The sequence below is a fragment of the Chiloscyllium plagiosum genome, unplaced genomic scaffold (genome assembly GCF_037043375.1).
Source record: "Chiloscyllium plagiosum isolate Xiang-an unplaced genomic scaffold, Cpla_swu_hap1 HiC_scaffold_26, whole genome shotgun sequence".
In the NCBI taxonomy this organism is placed as follows: domain Eukaryota; kingdom Metazoa; phylum Chordata; class Chondrichthyes; order Orectolobiformes; family Hemiscylliidae; genus Chiloscyllium; species Chiloscyllium plagiosum.
This window is the reverse complement of record NW_028270164.1, coordinates 6,269,992-6,286,498: the sequence shown is the minus strand read 5'-3', so window position 1 is coordinate 6,286,498 and position 16,507 is coordinate 6,269,992. Positions and strand designations below refer to the sequence as shown.

Genomic DNA, 16,507 nt, shown 5'->3' with positions numbered 1-16,507 from the left:
CAATCCAGACAGAATTATAAAACAGATAGAATTAGGCCAGTGATCCCACCACCAAGGATATATTTCCCTCCTCCATCAGCGTTCCGAAAAGACCACTCCCTCGTCAGATCCCCCCCCCCACCAATCCAACCTCCACTCCCGGCACCTTCCCCTGCAACCGCAAGAAATGCAAAACTTGCGCCCTCACCTCCCCCCTTACTTCCCTCCAAGGCCCCAAGGGATCCTTCCATATCCGCCACAAATTCACCTGCACCTCCACACATTTATTGCATCCGCTGCACCCAATGTGGCCTCCTCTATATTGGAGACAGGCTGCCTACTTGCGGAACGTTTCAGAGAACACCTCTGGGACACCCGCACCAACCAACCCAACCACCCCGTGGCTCAACACTTCAACTCCCCCTCCCACTCCACCAAGGACATGCAGGTCCTTGGACTCCTCCATCGCCAGACCATAGCATCACGACGGCTGGAGGAAGAGCGCCTTATCTTCTGCCTAGGAACCCTCCAACCACAAGGGATGAACTCCGACTTCTCCAGTTTCCTCATTTCCCCTCCCCCCTTGTCTCAGTCAAATCCCTCGAACTCAGCACCACCTTCCTAACCTGCAATCTTCTTCCTGACCTCTCCACCCCCACCCTGGCCTATCACCCTCACCTTGACCTCCTTCCACCTATCACATTTCCAACACCCCTCCCCCAAGTCCCTCCTCCCTACCTTTTATCTTAGCCTGCTGGACACACTTTCCTCATTCCTGAAGGGCTCATGCCCAAAACGTCAATTCTCCTGTTCCTTGGATGCTGCCTGACCTGCTGTGCTTTTCAAGCAACACATTTTCAGCTCTGATCTCCAGCATCTGCAGTCCTCACTTTCTCCTCTAGGATAAATAGACAGCATTTATGAAAGCACTCATTTTGTTGTCACAAAAGATGATAGTGCCAACATTAATGACCCATCCTTCCACTCCACGCAATGCTCTCCTACAACCTCTGTCAGTCAGAAGATACAGAAGCTTTAATACACCAGCAGGATCAAGACCAGCTTTTTCCTTGCCATTAGACTGATGAATGGACTAACTTCAAATAATGCTGATCTTGCCTAGCACATGCCCTGTGCAGTGTAACTTTTATACATTATTCTGTCCAAGTGTTTTCTCACCCTATGCTTAATGATTTGCCTGTTTTGCTCACAAAAAGCTTGTCACTGTACTTCGGTACAGATGACAATAAATCAAATCACATCACACTGGGTCTAAATTGCCTGTAAATCCATGATAAATGCAAGTCTATTTATTCCAAAAACAAATATAAATTTTCAAATCCCTCAAACATTATCTGGCCTTTTTCAATCTGTACATAACTAGGGGATGGATGCTGCATCATTCCCACATGGTTCAATTTCTAAGTATTGAAAACTAAGCTCAATAGTAGTCATTTTACACAGAAAACATTTGGAACTTTCTACAACTACTTTCAAAAAGGAGATGAATGCCAAGCAATGTTTAGCCATCTTCTAAAAGGACTCCACAATTCAGAGTACTGAGCAGTGACAGTGCAAGGTGAGCCAGGACAACTGTTTATATAATATACTGGCAGTATAAAACAAACTTTGCAACCCCACCCATTTTAACCTGACATACACAGTATTAATAAAGTCTAACTTTCCAACTCCTTACATTCATCTATCAAGTTATTCGTGCAGATTAAAGTTAAAATTGCAAAGGCTATTTGTCTGCAACAAGTTTCAAGCTCTTTCCTCATCAGCATGTCTTAACAATCAGGGCCAAGAAATGCCAGTCAAGAGAATGGTTTGAAAAACTGAAAGCAATGACACCAACATTAAACTGCTGATGCATTTTGAGATTACATATTGTATATCTATAATTATACTGATTTAAGTGCCAAAGTGCTGCTCCTGGAATGCCCTCCAACACTTCACTGAAGTAGGGTTCATCTCCTTGCATGATGGTAATGGTAAAGTGGGGATATACCAGAACATGAAGCTGCAGATTGCACTGAGTGTATAATTCAGTTGGCCCCGTCTCTCTTGGATGCCCAGTCGAGTTGATAGATCTGCTCAAAGTGTATCCCATTCAGCATGGTGTCAGTGTAACACCATATGATCCATGGCATTCTCAATGCAAAGACAGGACTTTATGTCCACAAGGACTGTGCTTTGGTCACTTGTACCAACTCTGATATATTCACCTGTGGCAAGCAGGGTGTCAAAGATGAGGTCAAGTATTCTTATCCCCTCATTCCTTCACCACTTACTGCAGATCCAGTCTAACATTAATGCCCTTTAGAATTTGACCAGCTCGAGCAAGAGTGCTGCAACCAAGCCATTCTTGGTAATGGATGTGGAGTTCCCTGACTCAAAGTACATTCTGCACTCTTGCCATCCTCTGTGCTTCCACCAAGTGTTGTTCAACCAATGGAGGAAAGTCTGCAGTACAGTTACTTCTGCTATAATGCACAGTCAACGTGAATTTGCTATAACGCAACTGACGAATAGGAGATGCAAAATTTGCAATGCTACCTGAACTTTGGTTTCCGAGGCGGGGGGGGGGGGGAAAGAGGGAAAGAGGCAAATGCTTTGAAGACACTTTCAGATTAGTCTCAAACTACAGCCCACTGCTGCATCCTGCAGCCATTTCATAATGCTGACATTCTCAAATCAAACCATAAGCATGCTTAATAATTTTAAATTTAAAAGTTTTTGAAAGCTTATACTGCCATTTCATTTTACTTCAAAATTAAGTGGAAGTGAGTACCTGGAAGCATTTTATTCCATCGAATTAAGAGACTAGAGTGTAGAATTGGAGCTTTTGACAAAGATGCACTCAATGCAAGCAGACTTAAAGCAGCTTGTCAAAATTATCCAGTTAAAATTAAACTGTTCATCTTATCAGATCCATCTTTGATATCACTACATCAGGCAGTGATATTTTTAGAAATCAACTAGGTCAACATTCCCTTCTATATAAGATGAGCTACCCTGAACAAGGACTCTTCTCTCTACTTAACGGACAGCCGGACTGATCAGTTTGTAGTGGTGTAGCACCTCAAATGCATTTTGGCACACTGCAGCATCCTAAACAACTTACACATGTAGCACCTTTAGTATAAGAAAATTTCAAGGTAGTCCATAGGACTGTCATAAATTTGACACCAAGTGACAGTATCTGGCCAATTTGTTGTTAAAGGTAGAATTTACTGAGTACCTCAAATGAGGAAGAGTGAGATGGTGAGATTATGAGAAGGAAATGCAGAGCTTTAGGGCCTGGGCAGCTGCAGGTACAGATCAATTCTAATTTGGAATTCATGGGGCAAGAATAGAATCAAGGACGGTATTGGGGCTGGGCTGGAGGAGATTAAAGATCTGGAGGGATGAAGTCAGAGGGTTCAAAAGACATGAAAAGTTTAAATAGAATCACTGTTTATTAGGATCTAAATGTAGATTAGCAAGCATAGGGATATTGGCTGAACAGAATTTGATGCAAGTTTGACAATGGGCAAAATTCTAAATTCCCACAGGTTTATGGAGAGCAACTGCATGAAGGCTGGCCAGGTAGACACATGAGGCAGCAAGTCCAGAAGTAAAAGTTCAGTTGAAAACCTCACTCAAAATAGAGGGAGATGGGGCATCAAATAATGTTAAAATTGGACTTTGTTATGGAGACAAAAAACTAACAGTTCAGCATCAACTTTAATGCTAAAGGTGCAGAGTAACTGCGTAGTCAAAGAAGAAAATACAAGTTTAGAATTATAATGAAATGATTGAACCAGCTCCAGAAAAGATCTGGGTGGTTTATGCATACCATTCCCACGCCTATACACGGACAAAATTCCAAACCAAGGAAGCCAAAAATCATTAGAAAGATTTAGCTCAGTCATTTAGTTTATATTCTACATACTCAACACCTTAAATTTCCAGTTTAAGGTATCTTCAATTTTTAACTGCATAAATTGTCAAAAGTAAAATTTGATATTAAAAAAAGCTTCCAAGTTTAGTTCCAAAGTTCCTGGGCCAGAAACTTATGGAATACATTTTATTTAGTTTCTGAAATTCAGCTGCACTCCAGGGCCAAATTAAAATAAAGTTTACTTACATCTTCAGTGTCCTTGACTCGTAGGATCTGCTCTCTCAGGTCCTGTAAGTCATTAAACGTTGACTGTGCAGTTATAGAATATACTAGTGCAAACCCCTGTCCATTCTTCATATACAGATCTCGCATCGCCGTAAATTGCTCCTATAAATGGACAAGGTACAAATTCAAAACTGATCATTTGCAGGAACATGCATATAAATTTTATGACATACTGTCAACAACATAGCAACACCTAGATTAAAAAATAGTTAAAGGATGAAGATAATTTGGAACAAGTGGAATTTGTCGTCCTTGTTGCCTCAGTCAATGAATCATTTTGGCCACAGCCATTACTACACAGTTTTTAGTTCCATACAGCGTGGGTTTTGAGAGTTTCCACACACCATACAAATAAATACCTCATGGGACAACAAACTGGAGTTTGGAGCTGAGGCATCCAAACTTCACTCAGTGCTCTCATAGGCTTCATGACTTCTACTACAGATTACCAGGTGAGAATGCTGCTTCTGAGACAAAGGCTGCCTTTGTGACTGGAGTGAATATGAGCAACTATTGGTACAGAGCTGAAGGCATAGTTTTACATTTTCCTAAAAGCAGGTTTAAAGTTTTAAATTAAAAATACTCAAAACTAATGTCAAAAGTTAGCTGGGCACAAACATCTACAGTTTTCAACCCTGGTTCACTGTCAATTCTCAGATATACTATCAAATAGGAGCTTATCACCCATTCAGAAAATCACAGAACCTTAGTGCAGGTAGAGGTCATTTGACCCAGAGTCCATACTAACTTTCTGAAGCGCATCCCACGCCTCTCCCTATCATCTTGACTCCATATTTACTATGGCTCGGGGGGCCACTGAACACAGGATTTACCATACTTAACTGGGAATGAGAGATCAATGAAGATACTTCAGAAAAATCTTTCATACCTTAAGCTTTAGAATAATCCTTTAACAGAATGGAAATCTTTGACTATTAAGTGTCACTACTATTCTAAGACTGCTCAGCAGCTTTGCGCCAGGTTGGGCTACTAAATGATTTCAGAGCATAGTAACTGAACCACATCCAATAATCTCAAAACAAAAAGCTTTACAGTCTCTACAAAATACTGAAATTATAGATATGACAGCTGCATGGTTAATAAGCAGCTTGTGGATTTATTGATTAGTGGGAAATGGCTCTAAATGTATTTAAATTGATTAAACAAATTCACATTTTTACTGCTTTCATTTGATCAAGGGAGTGTGGTCATTGCTGTTAGGGGGATGACTTATTGCTCATTTTTAGTTGTTCTCCAGAAAGAGCCATTGATATCTGTGCTGTAGCAACATTTAAATTGCTGTTAGGGAGGGCTTTCCAAGATTTCAATGACAGTGAATCAGATAGTTCCAGGTTAGGATGGTGTTTGACTTGTAGGGCAGCTAGTGATGTCCCCCATGCATCTGTTACCCTTGTCCTTGTAGACAGTGTTGACTCCGAAGCCTTGGGAAATTCCTGTAGTGTATCTTGTAGATAGCAGCAGCACTGTGTACTAAGTGGTGGAGAAAGTGGATGTGGTGCCAATCAAGCCTGCTTTGTCCAGATGGTGGCAAGTTTGTTTTGTTGGAGCTGCATTTGTCCTGGCAAGTGGAGTGCTCCATCACATTCTTGACTTTTGCCTTGTAGATAGTGGATATGCTTCAGGAAGTCAGGTTAGTCACTCGCTGCAGTATTCCTAGCCTGGACAAAATCTTGCAGCCATTATATTTACATGGCTAGACCACAGCAATTTCCGGTCAACAGTAATGCTCAGGGATATTGATTGAATCCTGCACTACGATGGTAACACCATTGAGTGACAACAAGCAGGTGGATAGATTTCAGAGGATATAGTAATTCCCTGGCAAGGGGGGGTGCAAGAGTTATTTGCCACTTGTTATTCAGGCCTCGATATTAACCAAATCCTGCTGCATTTGAAAATGGACTGCTTCAATAGAGTCAAGAATACGAACATTGTACAATCAGCAAACTTTCCCTCTTCTGACGTTATGATGGAGGGAAGGTCTTTGATAAAACCACCAAAGATGGTTAGGCCTAAGGCATTAGGCTGAGGAACACCTGCAGAGATGCCCAGAGACAACTGACATCCAATAACCATAACCATTGCAGAGGAATCGATCTGAAGGACAAAGGCAGGGAGTATTTCCATTCGGTTAATCGAATGCCAGATAATAGTTTAGCCAACCATCAGGACCTTGTGATCTTGCCAGATAATTGAATGCCAGATAGAGGTTCCTCCATATATGGTGCCAGGTATGACAAAGCTGTGGGGGCTGCTTGCCGCATCACTTTTGATCCCTATTGACTCCAACTTAGTTAGAATTCTTGATGCCTCACAATCACAGCCTTTATTTGAATGGTAGTCACACTTACCTCTTGTGGAATTCAGCTCTTTTGCCCATATTTGAACCAAGGCTGCAAGATGGTGTTACCATCGAGTTGAGCAGCCTTGATAAAACCCAATATGTCAGCAACCAGGTTCTTGATAAGTAGATGCTGCTTTATAGCATTGTTGATAACATCTTCCAATTTACTGGTAAAAAATCCGGAGGAAACAGAGCAATAATTGGCCAAGTTGGATTTGTCTTGCTTTGTGCACGCAGTACATCTGGGCAACTTTCAACATCAAGTAGATGTCATTTTCATAGCTGTACTGGAATAGCTTGGCTAGGGGTGCACAGAGTTCCAGAGCACCCCTTCAGTTCTTTGGCCAAAATGTTGTCAGGATGTGTAGCCTTTGCAGTATCTGGTACCTGCAGCCATTTCTTGCTATCACATGGAGCGAATCAAATTGGCTATAGACTGGTATTTATGATGCTGGGCACTTCTGGCGGTGGCCAAGACAAATGTGGCAGACTGCAGAGTTTGCAATCATTTGTCATAGGATCACTTGTGAATAATTACTTGCTGCTAAGCTGTCTGGGTCACAAGTATTTCTGTTGACATTTCATTTAGGCACTCCTTTGTACACTACATTGAACCAGGGTTGATCCTCTAGCTTGATGGTAACAGAATATGCCAGACAATGATGACCTACAACACCTCATGTATCCCACTCTTCAGTTACTAAATTGGTTCAAAGTCTATCCCATTTCAGTGTTAATAGAATCACCCTTCAGGCTGGAAGGTATGTAAAAGACAGGACTTCATCTTCACAACGGAGGTTTAGATTAGAGTGGTGCTGGAAAAGCACAGGTCAGGCAGCATCCAAGGAGCATGAAAATCGACGTTTTGGGCAAAAGCCCTTCATCAGGAATAGAAGGGATGGCATTTTTGCAGGGTGGGAAGAGATGTAATCCAGGTAGCTATGGGAGTTGGTGGGTTTGTAAAAAAGTGCCAGGTGTCAAGTCGGTTGTCATTAATGGAGATGGAAGGGTCCAGGAAGGAGAGGGAGGTGTCAGACGGCCCAGGTGAATTTAAGGTTGGGGTGGAATGCGTTGAAGTTCATCTTCACAACGGCAATGCAGTAGTCACTCTTGCAGTCATGGACAGATGCATCTGCAGCAGCCAAGATGGTGAGGTGATGGTCAAGAATGTTTTGTTGGTTCCCTTACCACCTGCCTTAATCCCAGTCTATGTCCTTTAGGACTTTACCAACTCAAAATTAGTGTTACTGTCAAGCCACTCTTCATGGTGGACATTGAAACCCCTCAGACTAAATTCTGCGCCCTTGCCATGGTCAGTGCTTCCTCCAGGTGTTATTCAACTAAGAACAGTAAATGGTAAATCAAAAGGTCTCCTTTCCCACATTTGACCTGATGTCAGAGATTTCATAGTGTGCAGATTAATGTTGAGGACTCCCATGGCAATTCTATCTCCTACTGTGATACCTCTGCTGGCCCTGCCCCACCAGTGGGACAGGACATATCAGAGATAGTGTTGGTGGTGTTTGGGACAGTCAGTCTCAAAAAAAAAGTGTCATTAATCTGCAAGACAACTTTCCAATTTTGGCACTATGATAGTACAAAGGACATTGCAGGATGGATAGGGTTGTTTTCACATTGACCCAGTTGCTGAAAACAATGTCACGTGGTCAATCCAGTTTATTTTATTTCAGAAATTGTAGCAACTGTTACAACTGAATGGCTTGCAGAGTCAATGATATTGCTATGGGTTAGAATTCACATGTAGACGAGACCAGGTAAGATGGACAGCAGTAAACAAGATGGACTTTTCCAGCAATGGTTTCATAATCATTAGCCTCTTAACTACAGATTCCTTTTTAAATGGAATTCAAATTCCAGAGATTCAAACCCAGCTCCTAGAACATTGCCTGCGTTTTGGATTAATGATATAGCGGTAATACCTCTTGACCACCACCACCTCATGGCAAGTTGCCACTGCATTTAGTTTAAAGTAGCACGCCTTTGAGCTGAGAAAAGTTGGAGAAACGTACTGCTTTGTTCTTTTGTTTTCATTTGAAAAATAAAACCTCAAGTTGGAATGATATTGCCTGGTTTAACACCAGAGGGAGCACCAGAGTTTGAAGCTTTGAAGAGAAATCCTGTGTTGAACACATCTTTGCGAGTGTTCAGATAAGTGTCTTAAAGTATACGTTCCTTGAGTTATCCACTAATTCAGAACAGAAATCAAGGCAGGCTGCATCTTTAACTGCTATGTAGAACTCAGGGTTCTAGTGAACTTGGGATTGTGTACAAGCTGCAGAAAAATAAACAGCACTCTACAATTTTCAGGAACAAGTCAGATAGGCCATGGCTTTTGCTGGCTTGCAGTTCTTTGCTCTATTTGAATTAAATTGGATTTTGACCTTCATTGGCACTTGGAAGGAACCCAAAACATTTACCACTTTTCATTAAATCGACCACCATCTTGGTCTTTCCATTATGTAGATAATTGAAATTCTGACATTTAAGAACAAAACTCTTAGGAAGTAAATCCATATGCAAAACCTGGAACCAAGAATTCAACAGAAAGTTCATTAAAATAAATCTCAAACACTAAAAATTGTCAACTAATAAGTTTTGGATTTAAACCTAGATAGATAAATTCAGAATTATAATTGATGTATCACAAACTTTGCTTTAACGGACACTTCATAAATGGACAAAAATATATAACAAATACTGTATTATCACAATGTCTGTGTCGTCACCTGTGGGTGCTCATGACATGGCTCTCTGCTGGCAAGTTTTATTTAATGCAAAGTTGTATAAAGTGATTTATACTACAAATAAAGTAGCACAGTGTTGTGTATGCCCCCTGCATTTCATTTCCATTATTTGGTATTTTCACATGGATTGTGAGACCTCGATCAACCAGAATATATCAACCAGCACACTCTTGGTCGCATTGGTGCCAGTTAAAAAGTTTCTTGTATTTGGAAATACTATATGATTCACTGAGGCAAAGATTGCTCCAACAATAAAAGTTCCACAGAACTGAAACAAGACTTACTCTGAACTCTGTCAGGGTTTTAATGATCGCTTTGAAGGTATTTTAACTATGTTGCAACAAAATGACTATATGCATCACATTATTTACAGTCAGACTGCTTGGCTTCATGCAGATCTCTTCATTAAGCTCTTTTATGGCAGAATATCTATTATATAACTGATTAAACAATAATCAGCCATACATACATATGAATCAACCACACAAGTGAATACTACATAATAAATAGACACCAGAGTAGTGGCTAGAAGCAGTCTCCAGTATTGTTTAGAGTTCCCAAATCACTTGCATAGCTGCATTCAAGGACTGTAGGGCAATATTTCGCTAACTCACTGCAAAGCTTCACTTGGTCTTAGACCTTTAGTACTCTTTTCTGGAGACTCAATTTGGTAAAAATACCAATAATTCATTTTAATCTAAGGGTCTACTTCATGGTTGTTTAGGAGGACAAGGTTTACCCAAGGTTCTGTGCAAGGCAGCATTTTGACAGCAAAGCAACAGATAATGTTTGCACAGGGAAGAACTATACTAAAAATTCAATGGCTCAGGTAGAATAGCATGGGTGTTTTGATACTGGACAAGTAATTCACATCAACTTTAAATCTCACCATGGGAGTTTATGAAATTGAATTCAACACCAATGATTTAAGGAAAAGTTTCACAAATTATTGGACTGTTTCAAGAACTCAGTTGATGAATGTCCTTAAAAAGGATCTTACACTCTTGCCCATCACTGCATTCTCATTTTTTGTACATCTTAAGAATAACAGTTAATTATAGCTGATGATACAACCACCAATGAGGGTATTAATCAGTTGTTCCAGAGACAGCTCTGAAAAGGTGCAACCTATCTTGGACAGGGTAAACCTTGCTGTATAGAAGTGGAAAGTTGTCAAGTGTGGGGTGCTGGAAAAGCACAGCTGGTCAGGCAGCTTCCAAGGAACAGGAGATGTGACATCGAGTGCAAGCCCTTCATCAGGAATGGAACAGAAGCGAAAAGTTGCTCAATATTTGAAAGGCTAGATCATGTTTCCAGGTACTAATGGAACAGTTTCTCTCAAACATGTTCTACTTTCATACCTATTCATATTATTTGAAATAAGCTGCATTTTAAAAGGCAGCATTGGTGAGACTGTACCTGGTGCACTGTTTGCAGTTTCCACTGTTTGAGGAAAGGTATAGTGACATTGGAGGCAGTTCAGAGGAGGTTCATTAGATTGAACCCAGAAGCTGAGGGGTTTGAGAGAGATTGAACAGTTTAAGCCTGTATTCTGGAATTTAGAACAAGGGAGATCAAAATTGAGATGACAAAAAGTGTGGATAAGATAAATGTGGAGTGGATGCTTCCTCTTCTGGGGCATTCTAGGTAGAGAGGTCACAGTCTTTGGATAAGGGATAGCAAATTTAAAACAATTGACTACTTCTCCCAAAAAGGGTCGCGAATCAGCAGAACATGCTACCCCAAAGTGCAGTGCATGCTAGGACAGTGAGTAAATTTAAGCAAGAGTTGGACAGATTTTTAAATTGGTAATGGATTGAAGTAGTATGGAGAGAAGGTAGGATATTGGGGGTGAGGTGCACACCAGTCATGATCAAAATGCAGAACAGACTATGGGCTGAATGGCCTAATTCTGCTCCTATATTTTATGAATGTATGAAGGATGAGGAGAGGAGAATGGAAAGTAGTTTTAACATTTTAACTCTGATCAAGTTTGTCAACTGACCAGCTCTACAAAGCCCCTGCTACAGAGCCTCTAATGCTATAACTTTTTTGCTAGAAAATGCTTAATTTGTACAAAATAATTTCTTACCGTCCCTGCTGTGTCAAGGATTTCAAGCATACATTGTTGGCAGTCTACTTCAACTTGCTGCAAAAACAAAACAGTGCACCTTAAATCAAACCTGCCCACATAGAAATAACCCATAAAGAATATTAACTGTACCCTTTATGCATTCATAACCAAATGCTCAATAATATTTCATTAGCACTTGTAGAAAGATAGAAACAGGAGCAAATCATTCTTTTGAGACTTCTCAACCAACCAGTTCATAGCTGATGTGCATTAATCCCACTAAATTACCTTTGTTTCTTAATGCTTAGATACTCTTGCCTATTCAACATCTGATCTCAAACTTGGAAAATTAAAACCGACACAGCATTAGATCTTTAGGATGGTAGTGTCTTCTGTACAACCTAGGATGAAGGTTTGCTTGTTGAGCAGGAAGGCTCAGTTTCTGATGTTTTATCACCATACTAGGTACCTAGATGTTGCCTAGTACGGTGATGAAAAGTCTTAAATTGAATCTTCCAGCTCAGTGAGCAAACCTACATCTAGAACCTCAACCTGAACTACAAGTCTTAAAACACAGTACAACCCTAGTTGAAACTTGAACAAATTATTTGATGACTATGTCCCTCTCTTTTGAAATGTTCAGAGCAAAAAATAAACCTTTTGTAAGACTCCAATCCTTCTGTCACTTTAAGCCCTTGATCAGACTTTTAAAAAAATTGAAATTTTTAAGTGAGCTGTCTGGACTTAAGAAACAGACTCTTTAGAAAGGAAAAACCCCTTCCCTTCTGTATTTACTGCTGCTTAATAACAGAGCCAGCATGTACAATGGTCAATTGAAGTAATGAATCATGAATTTATGCCATTGACTGGGAAAAAAAGAAAAAGATAAAAGAGAAGAGAAGGGGGCACAAATTCAGAAACTGTTCAATGCAAGACCTTTAAGCTATGCAGGCAAATCCTTTGTTTTAATCTGGTTACATTGTGAACACTCACTTTGCATCTGCACTTTAAATATGAGCCAAAACTAGGTCTTGCCATTTCAAATCTGGAGGTTAACCTTCCAATCATATCTGGCTAATAAATTAGGTGAACCTTGACCTGGTCACATCCAATTCTTATGCAAAAGATCAGAAAACAAATTTGTTTTTCCAGCATTAATCACATTCCTGCTTTCTGAGCACTGAACACTTGATTTTGAAAAACCTTAGCAATTGTTTGACATACAAGATGAAGTATATTGACCCTCAAAAACAGAACAATGTTCATTTGAGCACCTGGTATCAGTTGTGTACTTCAGTTAATTACACTGTTTGGTAAATGCATAACTTTTGGAAAAGCACCCTCTACTGCAATGACTTTTCATATGCCCCACACTAGCCATCTTGTGGTCTGAATGAGATTGCTAACAAACTAAATTACGCAGGAGAGCATGCTGTGCAGAAATATCTGGAATAATTCTGCTAAATTTACTGTCAGTTATGTAATTAGAATAACATGAAATTATACTGCAGAGTTATTCCAGTTACAATAAAGACATTGAGCTCAGCTGGTTAGATCTATTATTGGTTTAATCAAAATTTATTCAAACTATTTTCACTTCTGCACAGTAAATCAGAAGTGAAAATAATGTATCCCTCCAAAAGTCCCAGATGACGACAAAATGGGAAGTCTCAAGATAGTCTAATGTGTTTGATTTATTTCAATGCAAATTCAACAGAAAAAAAGTTTGTTCAGGAAATAAGTTCATGAAAACTCAATTAGTGCCAAACGTCTGATTCTTTTGAAAAGAAAACTGGTAAGGCAAAGTTGAATGTTTATAGGAGATCTACGATTCTAATATTCCAACTTTTAAAGTCAGCAGGATCAAAAAAACGTCTGCTGACACACGCCTCACTTGGAAATGCCGATGTGAGCTGGAATACAATCCCTAAAAGCTTCAATGACCTTCTGGCCCTTCAGTGTGTGAAGCATCAACTAATATAGACATCAGATTTCAGGAGGCTTTTGGCCAAAGTGGAAATCACTGCAAAGGCAGATCCCTCCCCACTAAATTTAAGTGTCAGATAACAGCGAGAAACAGGAACTAAATTCAAGTCAATCAACTCAAAATAAAGTTGTTGGCCAATTATTAGTATTGCTTCAAGCAGGAAGGTCTCCATTTGGCACCATTATTACATATAATAGTACAATAAAATTAAATGGAATCAGTTCACAAGCAAAAAACACTCCAAGGTTCAACAAGTCATCGCTTGTTTTGTCTATTTGAAAAATGATAGAAGACATTCAAGCACCATTCTCACTTTCCCAACATTAATTATGGAAACAATGAACACTCATTTAACCGCATACAATTGCGCCCTGAAAAGCATTTGCCAAGGAATTCAAGTATACGGGAAGGAGGATTTGAAGGTTATGTTGAAAAAGGTAGATGTTAGGTGGAAGGTACCTGGGCTGGTGCATATACAACAGCATCAACTAGCTTGCAGAATGGCCTATTTGTGCCCTGTAAATTGCATATGATTATGTATAATGAGAAGAGACTGAAAAGTTATAGGGCAAGTCCATTTGCTCAAATGACACCATAAATGCATTTAAAAATCATGCAAATCCTATATTTTTCAAGCCTCTGTCCCAGTGGTGTAGCAGAACTTCAGGATGACAAATTACAGTGCAAATTCAAATCAAACTTAAAATTAGGGAAACAAATTATATTCTTATGTTGGAATGTTATTGCTCTGAGATAGGGTAATTTCAAATCATACTGAGCTGCTGCTCACCTCATAGCTTGGAACTGAATTTTCACTGAATACACCCGATCAGAACACCTTTAAAACACCACTAAATGAGGTAGTTCTGACCTGTACTAGTTCAAGGCAGCATCTCACTAACACCTTCTCAAAGGTGACTAGGGGAGGGCAATAGATGTGAGCCCAATGATGAACACATCACAAGTTAATAAAAAGATCAAATGAAAAGTTTCAAAATTGCAACCGATACATATTCATTAGTTTCCTTTTTAGTTATAAATTTGATTCACCCCTTGTGCTGCCTCTTGACTGATCATACTGAAAGGATAATCTTTCAAAGACAAGAATTTTTCACCCTCAAGTAATTGGCCAGCTGTCAATTTATACAGCTTACACCACCTTTTCAAACGAAGTTCGAGATCCTGACAACCGTGTAAAAAAAATCTAATTTCCCCTCCTAAACAATTTGAATCTTTAGCCTCTAAGTTAATGACTCACTTCCCAGGAGGATTTATTTTTCACTACATGGTCTATCAAAACCTGGCATCATCATAAAACCCTCCAGTCACCCCACAAGTGTTCTCCAAGGAAAATAATTGAAAACTTTAACTGCTCAACACAAAGCTCTGTCTTCCCTGGTTAAAAACTCAGTAAAATTCCTGATTCCTTTCCAAGGCTTTTACTTCTTTCATGAAGTCTGTTGAGCAGAATTGTCTGCAGTACTCCAGCCAAAGCCCAACTCGAGATGTAGAAAATTTTTAACACTCTCAGATTTGCATCCTGCTTCTTCATTCACACGCTTTCTTTTTGAAACCACCTTGATTTTGGTTACTGTTATGGATCCACATATGGATATCAAGGTCTTCATCCTTCCCCATATTTACCAAGCCGTGCTATTTCAACTTCAGTGATATTTGTGAAATAAGGCTTAAGTTATCAAAATGCATTAAGCATAAGCTTTCATGATGAAAAATCCTTATACACACACAGGATAATTAACATTTTAAAATTTGAAAGTTGGCATCTTAGTGCCAAACACAAGCTATATTTTTTTTTTAAAAAAAAAAGGGTTACTGATAGGTCACACTTACTTGTGGGTCTAGATTAATAGGAAAGCAAGCCACGACAGTGCTGCTGGGGTAAGAGAATAAACTAGTATGGAGACTTCGGATTAGGAGATACAGGTTAAAGTTGGGTCATGTTGCCAGGGTTGGAGGATTTGAGCTGTAGGGGGAAAGAGGCTGTGGCTATTTACTCTGGAGTGTTGGAGACCGAGGAGTGACGTTATAGAGGTTTACAAAATTGAAGGGCAATGATAGGGTAAATAGGCAAAGCATTTTCCCTAGGGTCAGGGAGTCCAGAACTAGACGGCATAGGTTTAGGGTGAGAGGGCAAAGATATAAAAGAGACCTACGGGGCAACTTTTTCACACTGGGTGGCATGGGTATGGAATGAGCTGCCAGAGAAAATGAAGGCTGGTGTAATTGCAACATTTAAAAAGGTATTTGGATGGGTGTATGAATAGGAAGGGTTGGGAGGGCTATGGGCTGGATGCTGGCAGGTGGGACTAGGTTGGGATATCTGGTTGGCATGGACGGGTTGGAGCAAAGGGTCTGTTTCTATGCTGTACATCTGACTAATGGGGAATCTCTGTGCACTTTATCCATTGGCCAAGAGTTGAAAATATTAAGCTAAACATTTAACTGCACTAATTTGGTTGCACGCATGTGCACGTTGGGTGCAATTGTTGTCAGAGTTACGTGCAAAGGTGCATTAAAAAAGGAGCATACTAGTCAGGATTTTGCACTTGTCACAGGACATTCTGGGGATCATTTGTCTGGAATTAGGAGTGGGCACTTGAAAGCTTACATAAGACACTGCCAATCAAAAGATCTGTCACAGATCAAGGATTGCCAAAAGAACGCAGTACGGAATAAACATTCAAAGTCATAGCATGGAAACAGCCCCTTTTGCCCAACGCATCCAAGCTGGCCACATTTTCCAAGCTAAACTAATCCATTTGTTTGCATTTGGCCCTTTGCCTTCTAAAGCTTTCCTTTTCATGCACCTATCCAAATGCAACTCTATCTGCATCTACTAGTTTAGAATACTGAATGGCCTGGACAATGTGGATGTTGGGAAAGTCTTTCCATAGGTAGCAGAGACTAGGACCCAAGGGCACAGCCTTCGAGTAAAGAAAAGGCCTTTTAGAACACAGAGATAAAGAGAAACATCTTCAGCCAAAGAGTGATGAACCTACAGATTTCACTGCCACAGAAGGCAGTAGAGGCCAGGTCATTAAGTATACTTAAGATGGAGATAGACCAGTTCTTGATTATAAAAGGAAATCAAGGGTTAAGGGGAGAAAGCAGCTGAACAGGGTTGAGAAACTTAGTCATGATTGAA

The 16,507-nt window shown here is 40.0% G+C and overlaps 1 protein-coding gene across 3 annotated transcripts in view; it reads right to left on the bottom strand.

Moving 5' to 3' along the window:
* rap1aa (RAP1A, member of RAS oncogene family a) overlaps positions 1-16,507 on the bottom strand; it is a 126,711-nt gene that overhangs the window by 24,239 nt on the left and 85,965 nt on the right. For all 3 annotated transcript variants that reach the window (XM_087973446.1, XM_087973447.1, XM_087973445.1), the window contains 2 exons: positions 11,373-11,429; positions 4,112-4,252 (listed from right to left, as the gene is read on the bottom strand). In XM_087973446.1, coding sequence (XP_087829572.1) covers positions 4,112-4,252; positions 11,373-11,429 — 198 coding nt within the window. The remainder of the gene's footprint in view (positions 1-4,111; positions 4,253-11,372; positions 11,430-16,507) is intronic.